The following is a 25410-nucleotide window of genomic DNA, read 5'->3' as shown; positions in this document are numbered from 1 at the left end:
GATAATTACCCCGTTTTACGAACAAACGCACATTCCAGGTATCGAAAAACCGGGTAATGACTCAACCAAGAAAACATGTTCGTAATTCACCTAATCGTCACGTTGTCAATTTCACCATCGTTCCTATAAATATCGACACAATTGTTACTAATAATAATCTTAGCTTCCTATACGACGATGCTTTACGATCCAAGTAAGTAAGTACGCAGACTCACGAAAGTATTCAGACACTTGTACGCACCTTTTATAAATATATAATGTGCGTCACAAATATAATTATGACAAGCGAGTCTCATTATAATGCTAATGAAATTCCAGAATGTTTCATATAACGCATACGTACGATAGGCACAGAAATATTTCCAATGGTAACTGGTAACTTATGGTAGATTTTCAAGCACTGAACGGAACCGTGAGCCAGACACATATCTTGATGTGTAACGCAAACACGTGACTAGTCTTAAGTTACTGCCAGTACATACAGGATTATCGATGAAGTAATACAGTTATTGAACAGCATCCCTGCTCACCTGCGCGCAAGGTGAAGTTCAAGTACGCGACCGCGATAGGACTTATCCAGCGATCGAGCAGCTCGTGCCTCTCGATTCTGCGATCCTCCACGCCCACGCGCGATCGCTATTCGGTGTACAGCACCGCAGAAGCGACTTATAGGTGGCTGAAAGCTATCTCTCAACCAAGGCAGAATCGAGAAACAGAGTTAATGGGATTGGCTATGGTGTAACGAAACGCAATAAATACGCCTAGAATTCGAAGCAGTCTGACTAGTTGAGAATGTATCTACTGTGGATAAATTTGACCGTGTTACATGTAGGAGTAATAGGTACGATTTAAAATGTTTCGATATGAAATAAGGATGTCGTTTAGTGAGGGTGAAAGTATCGATCTGTTATTAACTAGTATTAATTATGTCTATAGATAGTTCGCTATATCAATGATATTTCTTTATATTGACAGGTAAATGGAAAATTTACGTACTGGAAATTTTAAGATGCTCTTTGATATTAGCAACTGTGAGTGGAAACTTATTGCGTAGTTGACTTATATTTTTAAAGCTGATTATAAAAGTTATCAACAGCTTAGAGACAGAGACGAAGTAGAAACAGCGTTTTATCTTTGAAAATAGAACCAATATGCATTTATAAGCTTCTGTTGAGACAAAGTAGTTAAGCGTAATTAGTAATTAATATTATGGTGGATAAAGTGGTTTTTCATTACATTTTAGCAAAAAAAAAATAAATGACAGAACAAATTGTCTTTGTAAACTAATAGAGTGCTCCGTCGCCATTACCTAATGGTGCTCTAAAAACATTTTCCGTTTAAACTGGCTCCGCCCAACGTCACGTTATGGCAATAAAGATATAATATCTACGGTTGCCAAATGCGTTCCTGTGGACACGTTACAAGGTGTTCAAAACGGCTTAGGACGTGGTTTATTACGTCCCACGTTTCGCCAACTGGTTTTCGACTTCCTCGTTTTATCCCCGATTGGCCATCGCCATCAACGAAATCTCGTTTTCGAACCTCGATTCGATCTAATTCGCGCTAGTTTTGTTGTTCTTAGATTAGTCGTCGAATCGCTAAAATAAAGAAAAATAAATGAAAGAAAGGGACCGACGACTGTAAATTAATCGGCATTTCGTTCCGTGACACACACCGGCGCATTCTAACACGCCTACGTGAATTTCTTGTCGGACAATCACGCCCGAAGCGATCAAAATTCAAATCGAAACCGTTTTCATCGCTGATATCGTCGAATCGGCTTTTTGTCACCATTGCGGTACCGGTGAACGATTCCAAATTGCCTTTACAGATTAATCCCTGGCCGGCGATAAAATTTACGATCGGTAGACGATCTTGCGTAACGAAAAGATAGCGAACTTCGCCTCCGGTTGTTCCTTCAGATTAGAATCTATCGCTGCTTTACGACACTCGAGTAAAGATCTGGGTTAAGCCTCGCCTGGATTTTACGCCGCTTCGAATCGATTTTTCTATCCGTCTCGGTTTCCTATGTTTTCACGTTTACGAAGCTCAGACTTGTTAGCGAGGCTGGAATAGATTGAAACGCCTATACCGTACAAATCGTTATCCTCGTCACTGTCAACACGCTGACCATGATATAGTACCTACTGATAGACAGAAAATGCAGGAAGTATTAAAAAGAGACATATGGAAGAAAAAGGAACAAGTGTACCCGCATAAATGAATAATATGAACACAAGAGAAAGTCAAACGAAAGAGCGCGTAGCACATTAAACTACCATCGTATGTAAATATACTATCAAATCACAGCGCTGGCTTACACAACCGTTATATTATCTTCGTTTAAATTACCCAACCAAAAAACACCCACCGTTTAATTACACGTCTGTCGTGTCTCGATACCACACATAAATGACGTAATCACCGATATTACAAACCACATAACGTACAGAAAAAATACATTAAATGGAGATGGAACACCTGCGAAATCAACGGTTTCCGTCGAATGTGAAGAATCTTGTGGAACGTATCCCGTGGCTCGTATCGACAGCTGCGAACAATGGCTGGATTTCTCAATCGTCCTGGCACGTAATCGATTAGGGTCCTTCTCCATCGAGAGTGCCGCGCTATCGTTGTATCGCGAAGGTGCGCCCAGGCATTCGGCAAGGCTAATTGAATGTGAATCGACGAAAGCCCCTCGCGTGTGTGGGATTCGCGTATAATTAACGTTGATCGCGGCGATTGATTCCAGGCGTATCCGTTCGCGTTGCGAAGATTATTTAGTTGGATACGAAACCTTAGGAATCTCTCGTTAGCTCGTAGCTCGTTCGATTTTCCGTATCGACTGTTACACGATTACCAAGTTTATCGGATTAAAGTGCATCGAGATTCGTTTTTTGCCTCGCCGATTTCTCGCGGCCGAGTCCGTAATTGCTCGTCGAACGTCCGAAGGGACAACAGGCCGAAGGTGATGATTGCACGTTTCGAAAATGATCGCGCACGAATGTTTCGTTTTTGCTTCACGGTTAGAAATGGTAATCGCAGGGTGTTTTCTTGGTGTGCTGGTCGATTTGAGAAGATAACCGAATGGTCGTCTGCACGGTGTTACAAACTTTTCACCAAATACGACAGAATCATCTGAAATTATTATATTGAAAATCGATATCTTATCATAGGAACATTTCCCTAAAATTCTCGTTGAAACCTTATATGTAATTTCTATTGCTCGACAAAAGACAAGCAGTGAACTCGAACAATTCGAGAGACCACCAACTGCTTTGTAACTCCCTCTCGCCACGCCAATAAACGTAACGCGACACGGGTAAAATGCCACCCTCGCGCAACCTGCGGAACTCTGAACTCGAACGTTAGCCTCGTGGTGTTAGCGCGTTTCGCGCACTGACTCACCTGCATCAGGTTCAAGCGCAAGCGTGCACTCGCCAGACGTGTGCGTGCATTCCCGCTGGAGGTGCACGCGTTGCGGTCGCGCGGCCGCCTTCTTCGTCGCTGCTCTTCGAGTTTCCTGCTCCCCGGCCCCATCCCTGCCCCAACGGGGCCAGTGTAAGTGCGTACATAAGCAAACCTGTTGTTACCGCTCCTCCCCGCCATTATCTCTCTCACGCATCGGCGCCGATTTTTATAGGCGAGGTGATTCACGAGGCAAGTTCATCAAGTCTCCTCCCTTACCTTCCGTGAGCACACAGCCAGAGCGCGCTTTCACGAGGATTAGAAAAGAACTCTCGTTCCTCGAGATATTCTTTAAGTCGAGTGAACATACGTTAAAAAATCGTGGTAGGATTTGGGAAACAAAGAAATTTGAGAAACTAGGATCTTCCCCTTCTTTTTTTATTCCTCTCTCTATCCGTTTCATTTCATTAGTATAGCCCAAAGTGCTCTTTGCATTTCATACGTAGGAGTTCTGAAGCAATTACCGACATCTTCAGGACCAACACCAAAGATTTTTTAAGCCTAAGATAGTTTCTACTTCCGGTATAGGAAGATTTACGAATTTCTTGTTTCTATTCAACGAGATGTTATAAACGGACAAACGATGTTTGCATCATATATATATTTTAAGCATTGAATTTATATGAAACGGTAGATACGATACTGTAGGACGATGCCTAATCGTAAAATACAATTCTTGAATCGAGTAACGGTATTGGCATTTATCCCGTTCATTAATGTCCCCCGTTGTTTTTACGTCGATCGATATCGTTATGAGGTATACGCGATGCGTCGTACAAAATAATCCACGCATAGATCACATGAATAAACGATGTTTCTCCGTTTGTCCAAGGTTTCTCCAACTCCACCGCATATTCACTTAGATCAACGATGGGACAATTTAATGGGATATAAAACTGGTCGATCGTAACTTGCGTCGAAATGGTACTCGACTAATTATTCGCGATTCTATATTTAATAGTCGCGATTGTTCAAGCTTAAGCAATGTGTTTTACATCACGAAGTCAATTAAACGTCTTGCTATTGGCACATGACACGTTTACTTTCTGTCCAGCCTACTTGAATTCTTGCGTAACCCTCGAACGCCAATGAACACGAAAGAACGCAAAAGAAAAAGAGCATACAAAATGATCCTTGGAATTGATGAAAAAATTAATTGAATCTCGTGTGGCATGAACGATCAAGAAGCATAGAGAATGTCAAATTATAATAGGCAGAGAATAGAAACCAAAAATGGAGATAGAAAAGACATCCGGAGCAGAGAGCCGAATGAAAAAAGGACCGAGGTGCGAGTGGGAGAAAGGCTGAGATACGGTATCGTTATCATTCCGCTCGAATCTAATACGGATGAAATTCCAAAGCAGCCCGCGTACAAATGGTCGCGGCCACGAGGATGTCCGCAGCTTCCTGCTCGACCATTCTGATCAACAACGACGATCAGCTGTTACGCGGCCACCCACACATCCACGTGTGCATCTGAACACACGCCACGCTACGAAGAATCGGCTGCTGGTGAGGACACGTTCGTAACCAGTTCACCGTAAGCAGACATCGGGAAGTGTCTTTTTGTTTGCGATTATTACCCCATAATGTTCTTGACGTAGCATGTACTGTCTGTTCTCTGGATGTTCAATGGTAACGTGTACTTTTTGATGGCGCTATTCGTTTCCGTCAAAAAATCGCCCTGGGTTATTCCTACGTTACGTTTGGACGTCACTGTGAAATGAAAAAGCTTAAGATTGCTGGAAGACGGTGTTATTTCTGAACGTTCAAGTCACCGCTAATGGCACAATATAGAGCTACTGCGCTCCGGACGACATGGATTTAATCAGAGTAAATTGATTGTGAAGTAATTTCTTTTTGTGCAGGGAATCTTGAAATTGAACAAATACTCGGATAACGATCGTAAAGGTGTCCCGGATATAGAAAAGTAGAAAAGAATGATGATGTTTTTTAATTCACATATCCACAAATGGCGATGTTGATCATTTTGGCAATGTTGAAAGGCTGCAAGGATCGTTCGAAAAGAAACAAAGAATTCACTATACGGATGAAGAATTCTAAATCCTTGGTTCCGTTAATTGAGAAGGAATGCGGGGAGGAAGAAAACATTCAAATATGAATGGATTATTCTTATTTCATCACGTACGAAAGAGCCATGCCGACTTAAAAAAGATCCCGACTTTAATATGACAATATGTATGCCGAGAGTAGGGCGTAATAGAATTCACCTAAATCAAGACTATAGTACGAGCAGGGCTAAAACGAGATCTCGGATTATAAAGACAATGACCCCGGCAACGAGTCAGGTAAGGACCGACACAATAATTCAAAAGGACATCTAATTCGTACGAGAAACTCGTTTTTATTCCCGCTACGAGAGAAGAGGTCATCCCGCTGGAAGCGCGGGAAGGAGAAAAAACTGATGGAAATGAAGAAGAAAAGGAACGGAACGATTGACTGGACAAAGAATAAATTACTATGTTCCACAACTTCCGCCGGCATGGAATCGAAAACGTCTCACTCACAGTGCGTCGTGCTTGCTATCCACCAAGAGCTATCTAAAAAAGCTTCCAAGCGGAGGAGGTCACCCCTATGTAACCGCGTGTCATGACGAATCAAGAAGAATCTCTGTAAACGAAAACCCGCATGCTCTCCCTCATGTTCTAAACTATTCTGTCCAGAGAAGACAGCAAATCGAGATCGTCGAACGAAGAATTTACCGAACGCCGAACGGAACTAGATGCCTCCAGCTCTATTCATGCTAATGCATTCCATTCACATTCTTCAGCGCACGGAACTAACGTCAGGAACATACAAGTACTCGTGGTAGAAAGGATATAGCGAGGATGTAAAGTCAGACGATCGATGAGGTCCACAATTTTCAACGATCGGAGCAACTAGTCGACAACCATCGGAACCAATTCAGAATCAATTGCTCCTTTATAGTACTTATATCTATAAAAAAAAATTGTCTACTCCTCTAAAGAGAAACAGTTGTAACTCACTTATTTTCTAATTTATATTTTGCAAGCTCCGATTTCGTGGCTCGCTGTTGAACTAGTGGCGCGAAATTCGATAAATTCAATGGGTGATTCGATGGACGATTCGATTAACATCAAATTTGGAAGAACTTGAGCAGAATGAGAGATCCTTATTAAGAAATTGCGAGCGTAAAAAATAAGAGCGAGAGTGCCACGAGCCCTCCGGTAGCAAGGGAACGCGTAACCAAAGGGGGTCCATGTATTGGGCGTTCTTTAAGATGGCCGATCTCTTCGCGGCGCGGAATCAATATTGTTGGATTGACTCGATAACGCCTCGTAAATATAATAAAGCCCTTGGAACCTCGTCCCTCTGGATCGTCTGTGGCGCGGGGCAGCGCTGCCTAACAGAGATAATGGTCGAAGCCCTGGGCACCCGGTAGGCCTCTACTATGGAGGGGTTCGATGGAAGGGCCTTACAACCCCCTCTACACAAGTTTCCTACTCGTCTCTGTCGCTCTTTCTTCCCCTGCATGCTTCTCTCTCCCTCTCTATCGAGCGAAACACGTCGCGGCCAGAGCTGGCGGGCAACGCAACAACCGACTCAGTGAGACTCAGCCCGAGCCGGCGAACGGTTGGCTCTTGGCGCGTTCTTTGCATCCGTTCGTCTGTTTGTCCGTTCGTCTCGTGTTCTACTGCGATCGTCGACCGTTCTACGAACTCTTCCACGACTGTGTGTGGTCCCTGGATCTGGATTCGCTGGAAGTTCTTGCTCCCCGGAACACGATAAAAACGGGACGATCCTTTCGATCGATACGAAATAGGGAAGATCGAGCGTGACACGACGTTTGTTGATCACAGGATTCGTCGATCAAAGTTCGGAGATTTTTCGAGTATTCCGGAGGACATTGTGGTCGACGTAGTATCGATTCTAGAGGAAGAAGACTGGAATAGCAACGGAGAGGATTCGACAATGCTAGCGAACGTGTAGCGAGCACGCGGAGACTTCGACGACCGGTACGAGGATGTCGCGCGTCGTGGACCACCCTGACCGTCGTTGTCGTCACCGTGTACCGGTGACGACGATCCTCGCGGCGATCTTACGGTGAGATCGCGGGGCCCGCGTGTACGTGTCTCTGCGCGAGCTTTTCCGTGTATAAACAGACTCGATACTCCATCTCGGATTACGAGAAACAGCTCCGATTCGCGAAAGTATACGCGGCCAAGTGTAATCATTTACATGTGAGCAGGAAGAAATCCTTGTATCTAACAACCGATACGAGTAATCCAATAAACGTTCCGTGAAAATAGTGTTATGATCGTCAAGAAGATATCGGTGCACGGTTTCGGCGCAGGGACAAGTTTTAATGGAGTTTGAAAGTGGTGACAAGTTCGACGAAAAGTGATCGTTTTTCGAACGATGATCCCAGGCATGACAGCTGGTAGTTCGATATCAAGTGCAAGAAGGAAGGCGTGATTGATCGGAGAAACGACGAAGGGAGAAGTAATTGTCAGGAAGTGCAATTTTCGCGATAGCAACGCACGTGTACATGTAAGCTCCTCTTCGCTTCACACGACGCCCGTGGGAAGCTGTACTAATCCCGGATTAATGCACGTTGGAAATCACAGCATGGAGGACATAGTGAGTACATTTCACCTGTCAAGCAGCTATTATTTTCGGGGGAGGGAATGAATTTCACTTGAAAAGAGTAAAACAACGTCGATGACAGATCGACTGGCGTGTTATTAACGGGGATCTCGGTTAGACGAGCGTTTGCAGTCTCTTCTCGTGCCACGAGTCGCATTGCCACCCTTCTAAACGTTGTAAGCGTTGTAATCACAGAGCACCGCGCAAATGACGTACGATCGTCGAACGTTAACCGCACACGATTGTTAATAATTACAAGATGAAACGCGGAAACAAGCGTGGACAAGTATACATAAGTGAGGTGGCAGCGGGTACTTCGAAAGCCGGGCTGCAATTATTGGGAAACAAACATATTCAAATCATTGGAGAAACACTGTGATCCATAAAGAAGCCAACCCTTAGATTATAGTCCTTCGAACTGTCAAATTCTCTACACTTCTATAAAAGTAATACCTAAAGCGGGTAATTTTATTCTGGTTAGAGTTTACAGAAATTTATCGATTCATGATTGATCTAAATTATTAGCATGGTAGTTGATTCGAAACCAATGCCAGGATGCAGTCTGCATCTTTCCATGTATGAATCTCCTTTCATTCGCATCGATGATGAATGTCTTACGTATCATCTCGCGTAATACTTATTACAACGAAAAAAGAATCGCGAGATTTATTGAATCGATATGCCCGGTTGGTGTAAGTTAGCTAGTACTGATTACAGCCGAAGCGATCACTGACGAGAGTCTAATGGCCGTGTCATTCTGAAACCTATTTCTCGAACAAAACGCACATCATCAAGATTGATAGAACCTTGGTTAATTGAAAAACTCCAAATTAGTTCAGTGTCTGATGATTTTATCGATGGCACTGGAGAATTAAATCTTCGCCTTCGCTCATTTCGCTCATTTCATTGAAAAATTCTTCGATATTAAAACCACGTCATCTATACCGAGGAACTGAATGTCAAATGACTAAATCTTCATTCCTAAGAGTAATCACTACAAAAAACCTGCAAACTACGTCATCCGAGTTAGACTTTCGAAAAGAGAAGGAAACGAAACGCGATCCATCGTTCGCCGAGACAACTTTCGCGAGTTAAGCGCGTCAGAATAAATCGCAGTCGGCGAAATCGCACGTGGGAACCGGCGAATTAAAGCGATACAAGAGGAGCGGAGGGAGGCACGTACCTGCCAGAAGTACTCTGGATGGATGAGCGTCGACGGGCGTGACAGCCGGCGTATTAAGGCAGCGACAGACAAATTTCTGAAGCGCGCTCGCAAAAAACGCGGCCGCTCGCGGAGAAGAGAAGTGTTTCGTCCTCGTCCGTACAGAGGAAGGATCGTCGCTCGGTGGCTCGTTACGCCCCGGTCGATTAGTCTTCCGAAGCGACTCCACGTTCGCCGCACTACACGTGCACACCGCACCGGCTCGCGTACGCCGCGGACAAGCAAATTCATTAAAACCGGTTCATTTAATAGGCGCGCGCATTACGCGCTCGCTGAAATTTCGCCGGCGAGACGAACTACGCTCTCTCTCGCTGACGAAATACACCGCGTGTCTCCATTTTTCATTCCCTTCGCGGTCTATCTTGTTCGTCGTTGCCGAGGATAGTTAGGAGAAACGGATCGCATCGAGTATGATGAACCAAGAACAGGATGAAGGACTGACACACATTATGACCACAGCGAAGATCGGAGGAATTGTTTCGATGATGTAGCAATTCTTGATTCGTTCCTTGAATTATGATAAATAGTCTTTGCTTCGTTCTTTTTTTTTTTTTTTTTTTGTTAGGATTTTGCGAGTACAATTTCTTTTAGAGTTTTAGATTTACACCTAGTAAATGATCTTCAAGTTCTATTTCAAAGTCTTCCAAAATCGCTCAATAGAAAGGCATTTCGGAAGCTGCGTTCAACTTCAGCTTTTTGACCTCCCACAATCATTGCATATTAAACGAACATTGTCGAGAACTACAAGCTTCTAATTGTAATTCCCATTGCCGAAATACGTTATGTACTTGATTTGGACGAATTTCGAAAGCGAAGAACACACGATACAAAAGCAGTCACTATCCGGTGTCTCTGGGTGTTCAGTCAATTAGCTCGGTAGAAAGGCTCGCGACGCGAGAGCATGCGTGAAAGCATAGTTCGCATTGGTCGGCTTGCGCGGCTCGTTCGCGCGGGACAATAAGACGGGGATTGCATATTGTTGTTTATATTTACACGGCACGGCATAAATCTTCGTTTAACTCGCATTCAGCGGACGTTCGAGCGAAATACGGCCGCGCGGCTCGGTGCGACGCGAGCGGATCGGCTGCGAGCCGCGTCACACCGCGCAGCACTTCGTCACGGACAAAGCGCGGTCTTCATTAAAGCTAGCCTCTTTGCGTGCCGGCCAACCATTAAGGACCAAGGACCGGCCTACGACTAATTTGTACTGTAAATGAGATCTCGAGAATCGTTACCCCCCGTGAAACAACGCCGCTTCGAGCCGAACCCTCTTTATACACTCTTCCTTTCGGAATTTCTGCTTGATAACGCGCGATCGTGTTTTCTATGATCTCATTTTCTTTCAGCGATACAATTTCACCGTGGGAGGAACTCCTTTTCTATCGTAAAATTTATAACCTATGAAAGTGAGTTCGTAATTCCGCGTAGGATAGGTACAATTTTATTTCTAGAACCTTTTGCACAATATTTTCGCTAATAATATTAGTTCAATTATGCGCAAGAAGATCCTGATAAATTGGTTTTTATTTTAAATTTAAACACTGTAAGTTACAGATGTTAAAACAATTGAGACTAAAAAAGTTACACTTTCTCAAATTCTATTGCGTGAATCTCGGCGTAATAAGAGATAGGTGTTAAAATTGGTAACTGGTAATGGAGTCTCGTACGAAGAACATTCGTTACCTAAGAACAACGAATCATTGTTCACGAGATACGGTTCACATAGTACCTTAAAATTTCCCATAAATCTCGTCTCGCATGATATTTCATTCTTCCTTTCCGCCGTGCATTTGCACATAGTCATAACGTATAATTAAGACTCACCTTGCAAAGGTTGCAAGCTTGCACTTAACCCGGCGCTCCTCCTCCCGACGATTTCAGCCGAATCGCCGTAATAAAATACACGCACAATGGCCAGATAAGATTTGAAAGCTCATTGTTTAGAGCGGTACCGGAGAAAATACACCTCGATCTCCGTAAATCATCTTGCACAAACATCGTTACAGGCTGTCCGAGATCTGAGGCTTTGCGAATCGCGCGACGTGTACCGAACCTCCCACGTTACAAGGGAGAAACGACTCGATTAGCGGAAACCGCGGTCGCTTAATGGCGGTTTCTCGTCCGGCGATCGTTTCGAATTTTCTCTCGTACACGCTCGTGTACCGATACGGTGTATATACACAGTGAAATATTCGATGGCCGTGGGCCACGATCGGCTCTAACACGCCATGAAATTGCAAGAACGACGACTTTGCTCACCCGCTGGAAATTGCAGTCGTACGTGTTGACCGCTTCGAAGCAGGCGAACTCCGCGAATGACACCGTCCATTCTACCATCGCTGGTAATGACGCTGTTTTACAGATATTAATCACGATATATCGAAGTGAAACGAATCCTCTGTTCGCGACAGCAATCGACCACTCGCGGCTTTTACACACCACGCAGCTCTTCTATATAATTTCGCCATTTTAAACACCGGCTTTTAACAGGAGGTAGCGACACACCCCCCAGCTCCAGACTTTTTTCGCTTTCGGCTCGACTCCTCCGGCGCAACCGAATTACTTTTATTAGGACGAAGTAGCGTATAATTATAGTCTATGGTAACGGACAGAGGCAATTCCATTCAGTAGTGAAATTGCTGCGGTAATTCTAATTTTTTACACTTCGTTGACTTCCGTGCTACGTGAATAACGAAGAGAAATGGCCTCCAATTTTGTTCCGATTCTCTAACGCTTCAAAAGTTCATCGAGTATCTTTTTAATCCATCGACGCGATGGTTCGTGCTTTGAAGCATATAATAGAATTATTTTCTGCTTACTCGGTTCAATAACTTCAATGTAATATCTACATTCCACTCGCTAGAAATAACGAACATGAACGTTCAAATACTTTTGCAAACCACCGTGCAAATAAGAGAATTAAACGTCAGCTTGTTTGACAATTTATTTCCAACGGTGTAATTACCCTTTTACAATCCTTCCAACTTAATTTCATCTGTGTTTTAACAACTCAAGCTCGATCAAAACCTCTCATCCTCGTAAGATACGTACAGAGAAACTTTCCTCGCGGGAAAGTAATGATGATAGACTATCGGATGAAAAAGCACACCGCGCGTTTAAAAGATAAACTTGCAAATGGCACGTATAATGACGCGACAGCCCACAATGATCTCTGCTCATTCCCGCAGAGGTAATTCGCGTATAATGTTTCCATGAATTGAGACATTAGTTTCAGAGAAACGCATGATCGCGATTCAAGCGCGTGCGTCACGACTGGCAACACAGTTTTTCCGAGTCCCAAAGCTCGCAAGAAGAAGCTGATGACTACCCTCGGGGATGCGTTTGTAGCAATTTTCACCAGGTTCCGACTGACCTACCTGCTTATGCAGCTTGGCTCGATCAAACATACAAACGGATTTCTACCGGAGCATTTATATCGCGGCGGGCTGAGGCGTGCGCAATATTTCGCCTGTCCGCGAGTAGCTTTTATGAAAATACAACTATCAGTAAATTACCGTCGCGAAATTACGAATATCGCGGCTCGTATATCACAGCGATTATTTTACGTACGAACGGAAATTTATCGACCAGATCCGACGCGTCTGTTCGTTCGTTCGTTCTTAACGCAGCGACAGCGCGTAGTTTCGCGAGTTATTCATTATCCCGCCTTCTCGCCTGGGAATTTTCGTTCTGGCCCAACGCGAGAAGCGTTTACTGTTCATTACCAAGAAAGTGACAGTGACTTTAAAAAATACAAGTCATATTTTCTTCTTTTATAAGTCTTTTATAAAATTCAGTGTATTGCCAACCAATCGCGTTTCAACGCTATCTTTGCGTTTTATTAAATATGTGCTTTGTAAGTAGCGTAAAAGTCGGGAAATTGACAAAAGTGGATTTATCATAACTTTCGATCTTCGGGAATTTTATCGTTCCAAATATGTACCATGAACAATGATCTCAGGATGTATTCCTTTTTCGTGCGTATTCCCCTCACGCTCCGCATAATTTCGAAGCTTTGTTCACGAAAACGGCACCGTCTGACACCGCATCGATTATCTACTCTCGAATGCTCGAGCATTCGGCCAGAGATCTAACGCGAATTCGTAAATCTTGCGAAGCCTGTGGTGGCGGCAGCGACACCCTCAATGCTCCCTGAATTCTGATCCGAATCTGGCCGATTTTGTTTCCTCTACGCTCTACACGTTGCTGTCTTTTTTTTCTCAATGTCTCGTCCACAACCATTGCAAGTCGCGATCGCATTCAGAATTCACCAGACCCTGTCGCCAAAGGGGTGGAGCCACAGGAAACAGTGTCACCGGTATTCTCACCGGATAAATCTCTCTGTCGCCATGTGCCTTCAGAAACGTCATTATCTACATACTGTACACGTGGCTGGTTATGTGTTCTTCGAGTGGAAACGCGGTGCTTTATATTGGCGTTGCGTTGGGGTGCGAGATTATAGCGTGGGAAGAAACACGTGGATGATGATGACTGAGCATAATGCAATTCTCGTAGGGGTGAGGAGGTTAGTCTTTTATCGACAATTCTGGTGAAAGCGAGCTTTAAAGTTTAACCAGAGCAGGGGAAGGAAAAGAAACACAGGCCGAGAATACCTAGGAAGGGTGTTTCATAAAGTTCGGAACCGGAATGACATTCATAAATAATTTATCCGGTTTCATAGCATAACCGGTGCAACTACGTAGACCCGTTTCTGTGTTTACTAGTGTTCATTCTTTAGCCTGGATTACAGTAAGAACCGGATCTTTGAATGATTCCAAAGGAATCAACGGTGGTAAAGTGACTTTCACTGAATCGCAGACGAAAAACACAATCTACGCGGGTTAAGGAACACGAAATTCAGTTTGAATCGATGGTTTCTACTAATTACAGTGGGTTCTGCTCCAAATCAACGTTTCGTTTCGAGCACGAACGAAATTACGTTGACCCTTGTCGGAGCATATAGCCCTTGTACAAGCATAAATGTATTCTATACAGTTCTGCACGGGGTTAATTATCGTATTCGAATTTAATTACCCAGGAAATCGAACTGGCTTCCGATTAATCGCGACACAAATTACATACACGTCAGTGATTAAAAATAAACGAGAGCTCAATATAATGCAACCGATGGAAGAAAAATGCGAGAGGATCACGCGAACACCGCGAAGCACCATATGCCCTCCCCGTGCTCAATTTTATCATCCTGAATCACGAACCTGGAGGCCTTGGTTCGTTATAGTATCACCCTCAATCAGACGAATTCTCTACGCATCTGCCGCGTTCCCCGCAAGGCAGCCGCGCGTGTCCATGCGCCGATGGTGACACGACGACGAAGTTTCCCTGGACGCTTTTTCGATGCCATTCGAGACAGCTGCGTTACTTCCCATCGAGGGTTGAGTGACGTAAACGTTTTTCAGTGAGATAATAACCGATCGACCATATTTGTCGAAGGTGGGCTTAAATATTGGCGGACGGATATTTAACCCATTATGAAATCCAATCGTTTATTCGTGTTTGTTCGAGTAATGGAAATAATGGATCCTTTTTCATTATATGGATTCTTGAAAATATAGAAAAGATGCATAATGCCACCGGCAGTAGCGATTAGAAACGACTTTCTCAATAAAAGCTAGATTGCCACGGCATCACCAAAATTCCATCGGCTAATCAGGCACTCTCCACATTCCACAATCCTCATATCCACAAATTCCCGCTATAGAACTATGGAATCCTGATAATAACAAAATTCTTCAGAATCGAGATATTTACTTTTCTGTTCTTTGATCCTGGGAAACGCCCAATCGTACGGTTAGGGTTGCGCGCATCAACGCAAGAACCGCGCAATGAAAAGTGAGTCAGCGCTAAGCGGAGGCGGCTTGCGCTCAGGTTTCCTCCGTTAGGGACTCGCGCTAATTGGCAGTTATTTCCTATCCTACGTCTACCGGTGTTTACCGTATACGCAGCCGCCGCATGCATATGCATACGAAGCTTCTCTGGAAATTCTTGGACCGATGTGCACGGATTCGCGCGATAGCGTGCCCTGTTGACCCCGACCGACCAAGAAGAACGTATAGTTACTAGCGACGTGTATCGGTGCACCCTCGTACAGACCACGTTTCACCACAGAAACTGCACCGCCATTTGCATATCGCAAAGGGTGCCATTGAAAGCTGACAAATCGACATCATGCAGCTATTTGAAACTTTTTCTTTTGTAACGAAAAATTTTAGAAAAGCTGGAAATACATAGAACGTACGTATCGTCTTTATCATTTTTATTCAGAAAATTTAACGTAGCTATTCTAATAATATTTCTCTACATACTACGCTTCATGATATAATATGCCGTAAATCCGGCCATCACGTGCATCTGTTTATTCCTGACTCGGCTCGTTGCACAGAAAACAGATTACCATCTCGATTAATTAAGGTACCAGGTTTTTAAATTCCTCGTAAAAATTAATCTCCGGCCCTTACGACAGAAGATTTCGATACAGTCCACTTTATCAGATCTCTATGTATGCAGAGAGTTGCAACTCGGTGCAACAGAATACCATAAGTCGTACGGTATGTGTAGTACGGGTTTTCGACAACAACAGTGGGGCTGGCTAATTTATTAGCGTGTCGCGTCATAACCGGTGATATATCGGTAACGACGGCTGGTATTTTGCTACGGAGAAACGAGGAACGACTACATTTTTGAGATGGTATTAACAAAAACCAGGAGAAGGCAGGGTTACAAGATCCATCGGCGGATGCATGCATATTTATGCATCGGCGCGGCGGAGGGAGCATTTCTTTCCGCGGCGCTGATGGCTTATAACACCCAGATCATCGCCGGCACAGAACGCCCTTATAAGATGAATTCGCAAGCAAGAAACGCCATTAGCAGTGTCGAGAAATTTATCTTCTTCGCGCTGGGGACAGAGTCGCGCGGCTTTGGCGAATCAGGCCGACGCGACCATGCGATTACTTAGTCGCGTTATTATCTGCACTTTATCATCGTCAAACGGCGTTGAGACATTTGGAACGCCTCGCGACCTGTATGTCGACGAGCTCGTGGAGCTTGTTCCGTTTTTTCTCCCCGACTACCACTCTTTAATTGCTTTTCTTTTAATTTCCTCGATATCACGGAGCAGAAGATTAAGCGTACAGGATTTCAAAGTCTTTGCTTTCGTTTGCGATCTTTCTCTTCCATCGTTAAAGTATCTGATACGAAACAGTGTATTCTAAAACATTGCAAAACTTTTCGTACGTAAGACTTTTGTTGGTTTTCTGATTTTATATCGCTTGGCCGCGCAGTATTTTAATGTGAAATAGTTACAGAAGGGAATAATAATTCGCTTGCAAGGTAATGAACTTCAAGTCTAAAAACGATGCCACTAGGATCGCATCGTTACGCGAGGAGAAAGGATCGTTAAACTTAAACTTCAATTATTCGCGAAAAACTCGTCGATTCAGTGGCTCGACACCTTATTACCGAGAAGATTATACCTCGCGCGTTAATCATACCCTTAACGCGACCCCGGCTATGGGTGACGAGTGTTTTCCGCTGCTTTCGTCGTGGCTAAACGAGGTGAAACGGACGCGATAAGAGGAGAAGAAACTGCTGGCAACAAACGACGTACACGAGGACAATTCGATGGCCAGCTGGAACGCTCATAGGATTTAATCGTCGCTAGATAAATTCAGCGGCTTCTTAATTAGCGAATCTGATGTTCGCGCTGACGAGCGGCCAGACCGTGCGAGATCCGGAGGAAGGAAGAGTAGGAGGAAGAAACACACCGCGTACCGGCTCATGCATTATGTATCGTACGGAATACAGCCGGTATTGGACGCCTAGGAACATTTACTGACCGCTCGAACGCCGGTACACGCCACCGGTACCTGCATTTATAGAAGTACGCAAATTGGCTGCAACCGTTCGCTCGCGCGAACAGCTCTCGCGCCGAGAGGACGCGAGTCGTGGAATCGTTCAACGATGTTCCTTGTATAATTCCGCCGGAATAATTATAATTGTTAATCGTCGGGGCCAAGAGATGGAATCCAAGAATCCAGGCGTTGGTATGTTCGCGATTCAACGCGATTGGTATGTTTGGGGATTGTCGTACGTTGTATTCAATGGGGTCGAGGACGCGTGTCATTGTTGTCGACGAAATTGCTGCGGTTTTCTTGCCTTGACGTTGCCAGTGTTTTATGTTCGAAGAACTCGAAAGCAAGGTTCGTGAAAGAATGCAAAGTAGTGCGATGAAATATGGTACAGGAAATTGACGTCGGTTTAAAGTCGTACGTAGGTTTGAAGAGATAATAGTGAAATATATCTGGAGTGGTTAGTGTAAGAATATTCAAGATTCGAATTGTTAGTTTAGTATAACGTGAGTAATTGAACTTTCTCCTATATGTCCGTGCCTAACAGATGACTACATCATTCGTCAGAGTTTTCACACACTTCGTTTCGGTTACATAACACTAAGAACGAGCCTTACAAATGGTTCCGCTGGCTCGTTTATAGTCTCATTATAATCGAGTATGCAACGCGCTGCATTTTTACAGAAAAGCTCAAGAAATATGAGTAACCCTCGTTCTTTGGAGTAATAATACCGACTGTTTCCTTAATTGCACACCCACAGCCGAGTACAGGAAATTCGAAGATCGAGCATCCATTTGGTTGCTTAACACGAAAAAGCCCGAAGTAATATCGTGGTCACGGGAAGTGCTTATAATCAGCCCGTCAAAAGCGAGTCTCTAATGACGGGCTTGTGCAAATCAACCTGTATTCAACGTGTACAGTGTTGCAAGAATTTTGATACCGGTGATTAGGTACGTGGAAGTACGATCCTGCAATTCGAAATGCTCGAAACACGTAAGTACACGATGCAGTATAAGAGGCGGTGCGTTTCTGGTTTGGTTCAGGTGGTACGAGAAAAATGATAAAAATCTTCCCTTGGCTCGGTTGCGACACGAGTTCTTTGTGAAATGACGATGTCCAACGTAAATCCCCGTAATCAGATCAGCGTCGAGACATTAACGCATTGTTACCGGTCTGCGAAGGAGGCCCGGTTTCACTCCGTTTGATATGCATCATCTGCCGTGCGCCGGTACGAATACGTATCGATCGAAACATCGCGGAAATTCCATACCGGTGAACGCAGGACTGCGTGAAATAGAAACGCATTGTTTTCCGTTAACTATTCGAGAGCTGCCGCTCTCTTTAAATATCATAACTTCCCACGTTAAACGCTATCCGCTGAATAGTATGCGTGCGAGGATTCTCAGACGATCGTTCGACGAAGCGCGTGGGCGTGTGTATCTTTTGCTCGTAGCAAACTTCGTTCATCTTTGTATACCTTTTTCTAGAAGGATACTGACTACATTGATCTAAATTTAGCTAGGTTTTTCTCCAGTATGAAGAGCCCGTGGATGTTCTGCAAATGATATCTAAATTGATTATTACGATACAAAACTACACATTTTCCTGATATTATCGTAATGTGAACTTTATGAATAACATCTAAACTGCTGAATCGCTCTCATTTTGTAATTTTCTTTTCCTTTTTCTTCCATCACAGTCCAACATAGATTAGAGGTTGCATTTTGTAAAGAAAGGTCTCGGTGTAATAACGTTTTCACGCCTCCGCAACCGGACGTGCAGCGAGACAGAACTTTTTTGGCTCGGCCCCTCGACGTAGTTTTTGTACGAATTTAATTAAATCGTCATCGCGGTCGGTCTAACGAATGCTGATGATTATGATAAATATTCCACGAAGCGAGCGGAACAGGAGCGGTACGCGAGTCGTGAATAGAGTAAACGGAGCTGTTCGTTAAAAAGCCATTAAGTTCTCTCAGCCACCTACGGTTCTATGTTCTCCATGCGTTCTGTCAATTTTACCATTCCCAATGGTATATAGTAATTACAAGTTTGCTAGCAACTTTACGCAATCGTTATTCTATAAATAACAAGGAGAATCATTTAGGATGTTACGTTATGGATTATTACACGAAAGAATCATATCACGAAGATTCCCTCGTTAAACACATACTCTGCTCAACTACGACCTTTTTCTTTTTCTACCGAAAATTACTCTCAGGTGGTCTGCTTCTTCCAACAAATCCTCTAACCCGTTTCTTCTAACTAAGCACACTTTAGCCGCAAATTATCCACTTGAAATTGACGGAAGAACATCGCGCGTTTACCAGATCCTTCGGATTCCAACGTGTTAATTTAGAAACGGACTTCCCCGGTGGAACACCGGAGCAGCAACAGGAACGCGAATCGTTTCCAAGGAGAGAATGTCGTTGAAGAGGGCCGACACCGGCGATGCACAGCACTTCACGAAACGCTTTACGAGTACGATGATGTATAAATATCCCGCGTGTTAAGCGGTGCACCGGCTCGCGGTACCGCGTTTTCCCCTAGTAAGTACATCGTAGACAAAGGGGCAAAGAACGTAGCGCTGCCGGCATCAATCAGGAGGAAAGAGAAAAGCGGACCAGACATTCCTTTCCACGCGAGAGTATACCCGTTTCGCTATGCTATGCTCTCGTGAATAGCCGTTGGCCTGACTTAACTAACGCCTAACTCGACTTAAGTGCGAGCTAGCCAAGCGTCTAACTGCAGCAGACCTGGCATAAGGAAGAACCAACGAGCGGACAGATTGCGCTGTGGCTAATCGCTCGCGCGAGGGAAAATCGCGGCCTTTCCAAGCTCCTCCCGCGATACATCTCGGCTTCGACGCTTTTGCTTGGTAGTATTCGCGAATAGTATTCCTCTTGCTACCATTTAACTCCAACGTAAATCGCCAGTTCTATATTTTGTTCTCCAATTTTTTATTTTATAGCGAAGAAATCTGCAATTTCTGTGGATCCTCGTTCTTTGACTCGCATCTACACATGGAACTGTCAAAAATACGTCGAACAGCTGCTTTTATCACGTTCTGTGAATATCGTCGCAATTTTGTACGAATCCGTATTATACGAGGATCCACGGTAGTTGCCGTGAATCTTAGTAAAGAGCGGATGGAGGACTAAATAGCATGTGGAGGACTTAAATATCGGACCGTGACTTTAACGCGCAGCAGCTTAGGTGAGACAAAGGGAAAGATGCGAGGGAAGGGACAGAAGATACGATAAAAAACGAAGGCTCCCCGACTGTGACGCCCACGCTTAGTCTCGAGTCAAGGCTACGTCAAGTTCAAGGAGAAGAAGACGCCTGTGACGGACCGATCGAACGAGATCGATACGTTAGAAGCGCGTACGAACGCATAAGTCGAGGCTCGAGCGTTGTAACCGCAGTTTATGATGACGTTAAATAGCAACAGCCTCGGTACGAGGGTAATAAACTCTATTAATGAGTTTCGTTAATGGTGGCCGACGCTTTGAGTAGCCGGGAAACGCGACGGACTCGATTAGACGTGCCCGCTTTATGTTCTCATTTTCAGATCCACCGATCGTGGAATATTAAAGCCTCGAGTAGAAAAATTACCTTTTCAATTCAGCGTAGCGCATTCGTATTAATGCAAACGGATGTTTCGTTCCGCTATTACGAGTCACTGAATCGCATTCGCTCTCCGAATATTATACTTATCCACGGTCGATCATCATTAGTTACGTTTAAGTACATTATTATACTTCGTGTTCACGTTTTTGCGACTACTATCAATCACTTGGACGTTAGAAAGATCGTATATTACTCTATCACAATTAATACGACATATGCATTACTTCGAACAAAACATTTATTATTCAATCGACCATTCTAAAATTAATATAACATCGATCTATCCCTATTTACCTCTTTAACAATGTTGCAATCGTCGAGTATAGCATTATACATTTCACGTCTTAAATGTCATCATACATACGTCAATTGTTAATAGTATTTGTCATTTTATTACAGTATGAAAAACTGATATTACCGAAACTCCAGCATCTCCACAGCCCAACAATCCTCGTAATCTAATTATTCCGACTAACACGCCAGCTGTGAATCGTGCACACATGAAACTCTCGTTTAATCATGATTTATGCCACGTTTTGCGACGATCATTGGAGCCTCGATTCCCTCGATCGTCGATGATCACGCGCTCGCGTACACGTAGCAGTCAAGGCTACCACCAAACGCTGTTATTTGCTGGAAAGTTGCACGAGTATCGGAGGGGAATTGCCCTCGTCTTTCGAGAAAGAGAGAGAAAAAGATATGGTACCAGTGGCCGGCTGCGAGACGAATCACGCGAATTATTTGGTCGGGAAGCAGCGATATGGGACAGCAGCGAGCTTTCCACGACCGGTCGATTACCGATTTTCACGCGCGTTTATCCTCGGGGGTCGGTGAAATCGTCGGCCAGGTGATAGGCGACCGTCAGCTGGAACACACGCGCTCGCAGCGATAGGGTCGACACGAATCCCGTAATTTTCTACGAACGCGTATCGATTTGGTTTTAATCTAAAAGGGGAACGATTGGTTGCGAGAAATAACCGTTTGACGAAGAGGGTTGAAATTAAGTGTTCAAATATTAGTGAAGCAAGCTGCCGTGTATAATATTAATTTACTTCTTATAAGTTCGCTTTTTATAAGTTTGCTTTTTATAAGTTTTGGCGAAGTAGAGTAATTTCATCGATGGCTTAATCAAAGCGATCACCTCCTCCACGCAGATGGTCCTCCTTCCTCGGAACGCTTTCACCTTATTGTTAGAAGCTGGAAGCCAAGGGAGAGACGCGTCTAAACTCCGGCGGCCGAAACTTAATTGCCCCGTGAGGCAAAAAACGCGCCACATATTTGAAATAATTATACATCGAAAAAGTGACCGCGTCGGACAAAGGGTGTTTTTACGCGTGGATCGTGACGATGGAAAGGAGGGAAGAGGGAAAAAAGGGGGGCAGTAGAACGATCCGGCGTGCTGGTGGTGATCACGGAATCACGCGAGAACGCGCGCGCTCGGTAACCTTAAATGACGGGTGGACGGAATGGACATAGGCCGATCGTGTAATTCGCGGCCCGGATTATTGAGACATCCAGGGAGACCCATTGATCCCCGATGAAGATGTCCGGTGGTTAACGAGAGAGATGAATAGGTGGTGGGCCTCTGGCGTCCGGAGCAGCTCGCTCGGGGGAACGGCAGAGAGAGGCAGCAAGCTCCGACAAAAGCAGCCTCACCGAGCACGAAACGCACCGAACACGCTAGAGATTCAAAAAATAAATTGCTCGGTGCAACGGCGCGGCAGCGCGCTCTCTCCTGGATTGGTGGTATGGTTGCTCTCTCGTGTGCTACCCGCAGCGAAATCGTGCGGATCGGTAGGCAAATTAGGAGACCGCGAGGCCCGAAGGCGCGACGGCTTCTAATGGAGACGTTCGAGGGCCGGAGGGACGAGAGGAAGAGAAGAGAGGAGATGAGAGTCGGTAGCGAGGTGGAGAGAGAAAGAGGAGACGAACGGACGCTAGTAGTGGGGGAGAATAAGAGGTGGTCGCTTTGGGCGAAAGGACCCGTAGTCGTTTTCCCAAGCGAGGTGGAAGAAGAGGATGAAAGGAACCGCTCTTGGCTGGTCCACAGAAGAAAGAATAAAAAGGGGATGCGGAGCCGATTCGTAGGTAATTCGTTTCTCCTTTTCGAACCTGTATTTAGCCTCTATGCCGCTTTCCTCTGTTCGCCATCATTCTTGCTCCTTCCTCGATCACCCTTTTGCTCTCTTCCTCGATCCTACTGGAGTGAGCAAACATTCAGAGGCTGTTCTTCAGTCTCGACCTCGTAATTGATCGGAAAGAGGAGCTGGAAGGTGATTCTTACAATTTATCGAAAGGGATCCATCAAGGTTGATTCTTCGGGTCTAACCTGGTATAAACTAGACTAATTGTATATCTTGTACCGTATATACACGTTACTAGAACTAGTTTTTCACCTCATAAGCCATTGGACAGAGGGCAATTCTGTTCGTAAATCATCGAGATTAATTGTTTACATGGAGCCTGTTAGATTGCTTTTAAATTACACAGCGAAGAATATATTTAAATACGCAACTAAGTTCGAGTCGTACATAGAGGACCGTTTCGTCGTCTCGGTGTTTATACAAACGTGAACTCTCGAACCCTTTTTTAGTCAGTCTCCCGTGGCCGAGACCATGTGGAAGGACGCTGGGCGTCGGTTAAAATATTGGGAGCAGCTGTCCCCTTATAAACACTACAATTTAATACCCCAAACTTTGTACTTTTAATACCCGAAACCAAACTGTTACCGCATACGTTTCAAGAACCGAATGCAGGGAAAGGTTGTAGAAATGTCATCTCTTTCGTCCGACGAATCTTTTGTTCCCAATTTTCCGTCATTCTAAAAGAAACAGACGTTCTATTTCCCTCTGGTCGAATAATAAACAAAGTGGCCGAAAAATTAAATAATCGTCATCGCCTTGTTAAGCGAACTCAAGAAGAACCAAATTCCAATGGAGCCATATTCCCGTGCAGAACACGCTCGCACCATTGCAGCGACAAGCTTCCTCTCGTGGAAAACACCGCTTAAAAACTGCCGTAAAAGGAAAGGACGCAAGGCGAACAAGCTACGCGCGACTCCACTTAAGTCGCTTGAAGCCGCTGAAAAAGAAACAGATCCTATGGGCGAGAGCTATGTCTCCGAACCTAATTAGCGTTATCAATGCCGGAGAAGGAAGAAGGACGATCCTCTTTTGCCAGGAGCAGAAACACACGCGGACCAGAAGACTGTCTTCGAGGGGATACACTCGAGAGAACGACTCGTCGGTTACCGATCATGGTTTAACGAGAACTCTATCTCGTTCAAAAGGCCCGTCCATCGAGCTTGCTGCTTGTTCGTAGTTTCGGGAATCCGACGCGGATAATTCCTGCCGTAAAAGCGTCGTAAAGCGGCGGTAGCGTAGCCCTCGTGACCACCTTCTTTTCCCGCGAACGCGCGTAAACGCTCAAAATTATCGTTTTCACGATGGCTGGCATGGCGCGTCGATTGGCGGCTAACAGTGATTGTAGTCGCAATGCAGCGCTAGAAGATCGATTGAGGAGGGCGGTTTCCTGTTCGCGAGCTGGTAACTTTCAGTCCGCGTCGTTCGTAACGGTTGAACACGCGGTCAAAATAACGTAGCTCGAAGCCTGTTGTTTCCGCGAGCCACAGAAACGAGGGGAAGAAAGAGGAAAAACGAGGAAAGAAGAGTAAATCGAGAGAGAGAGAGAGAGAGAGAGAGAGAGAGAGGGAGAAAGAGAGCAGTTTGGTCGGTAACGAGGAAGAGAAAAATCGGCGATAATCGAGGTGAGAAGATCCTCGGGCGGCGCGAAGAGTGAACCGAGCGAGATCGGTTCGCACGATCTCTGCACTTAGTCCGCCCGGGAACATGGGGTGAGGTTCCCCGCAATAAATATCCCATTAGAAACGCTGCGTTATGGGTAATATTATGTTAATTGCCTGTACGGGCGCCGGTGCAGCGTGCGTTTCGATCGAAGGTACGAGCTAATTTTCGCCGATGGCCTCTCCCGCCGTGCATGTCGAGGCCCTCCAATCGAGTAGGGACAGAGGAGAAGGAATTATGATAATTAAACAGTTTTGAATACCCTACATCGGTAATTGGTCGAATTAATCATCCGAACGCGGATTATCGAAAAGCGGCAATCGTAGGACATCGATGAGTAATATCAATGTTCGGCAAGTAGCAACTAGTTTTCACGGTAGCGTTGGATGTTAGATTATCGAGAGGTTGCTCGTACAATTCGATAGATTATTAATACATCGTGAGATTATTTCAGCCGGTCGCGCAAGCCAGTGAAAGACCGTCCGAGTTTTAAATTCTAATTTTTTTTCACAAAACTCCTCCGCGACACCTCTTCCAACCGTAAACGGAAACTTACTCGGTGACTTCTCGCCTGCGCGTACTCCCAATCGCGCTTAATAAAGATATCCTTATTGCGGGAGGTTCGCGTAACCCGTGCAAATTACGTGTGGGAATAAGAACGATCTGATTTAAGCGTCGATCGCGCTCATCCTTGTAAACTTAGTCGTTCGTAAATCACAATTGTACGCACTGCCGTGATCGAGAATGCCAAAATATAATTATTTACTTTCTCTTACAATATTGTATAAATTT

At 44.7% G+C, this 25410-nt stretch overlaps 1 protein-coding gene across 5 annotated transcripts in view; it reads left to right on the top strand.

The window, feature by feature from the left end:
• The window catches only part of LOC138178104 (uncharacterized), a 99112-nt gene that overhangs the window by 17536 nt on the left and 56166 nt on the right, over window positions 1-25410 (top strand). For 2 of the 5 annotated variants that reach the window (XM_069109599.1, XM_069109590.1), the window contains exon 1: window positions 7074-8091. The exons of 2 other annotated variants lie outside the window; for them this stretch is intronic. In XM_069109599.1, coding sequence (XP_068965700.1) covers window positions 8059-8091 — 33 coding nt within the window. In that variant the 5' untranslated portion in view covers window positions 7074-8058. Of the gene's footprint in view, window positions 1-7073; window positions 8092-22821; window positions 22904-25410 lie in introns of those variants that run through there. One more of the 5 variants, XM_069109624.1, reaches the window with a different exon arrangement.

Source organism: Bombus flavifrons, chromosome 1 (assembly GCF_040668555.2).
Source record: "Bombus flavifrons isolate JBK064 chromosome 1, iyBomFlav1_principal, whole genome shotgun sequence".
Classification (NCBI taxonomy): domain Eukaryota; kingdom Metazoa; phylum Arthropoda; class Insecta; order Hymenoptera; family Apidae; genus Bombus; species Bombus flavifrons.
Note: the sequence above shows the minus strand (reverse complement) of the source record. Positions and strands in the feature narration are given on the sequence as shown.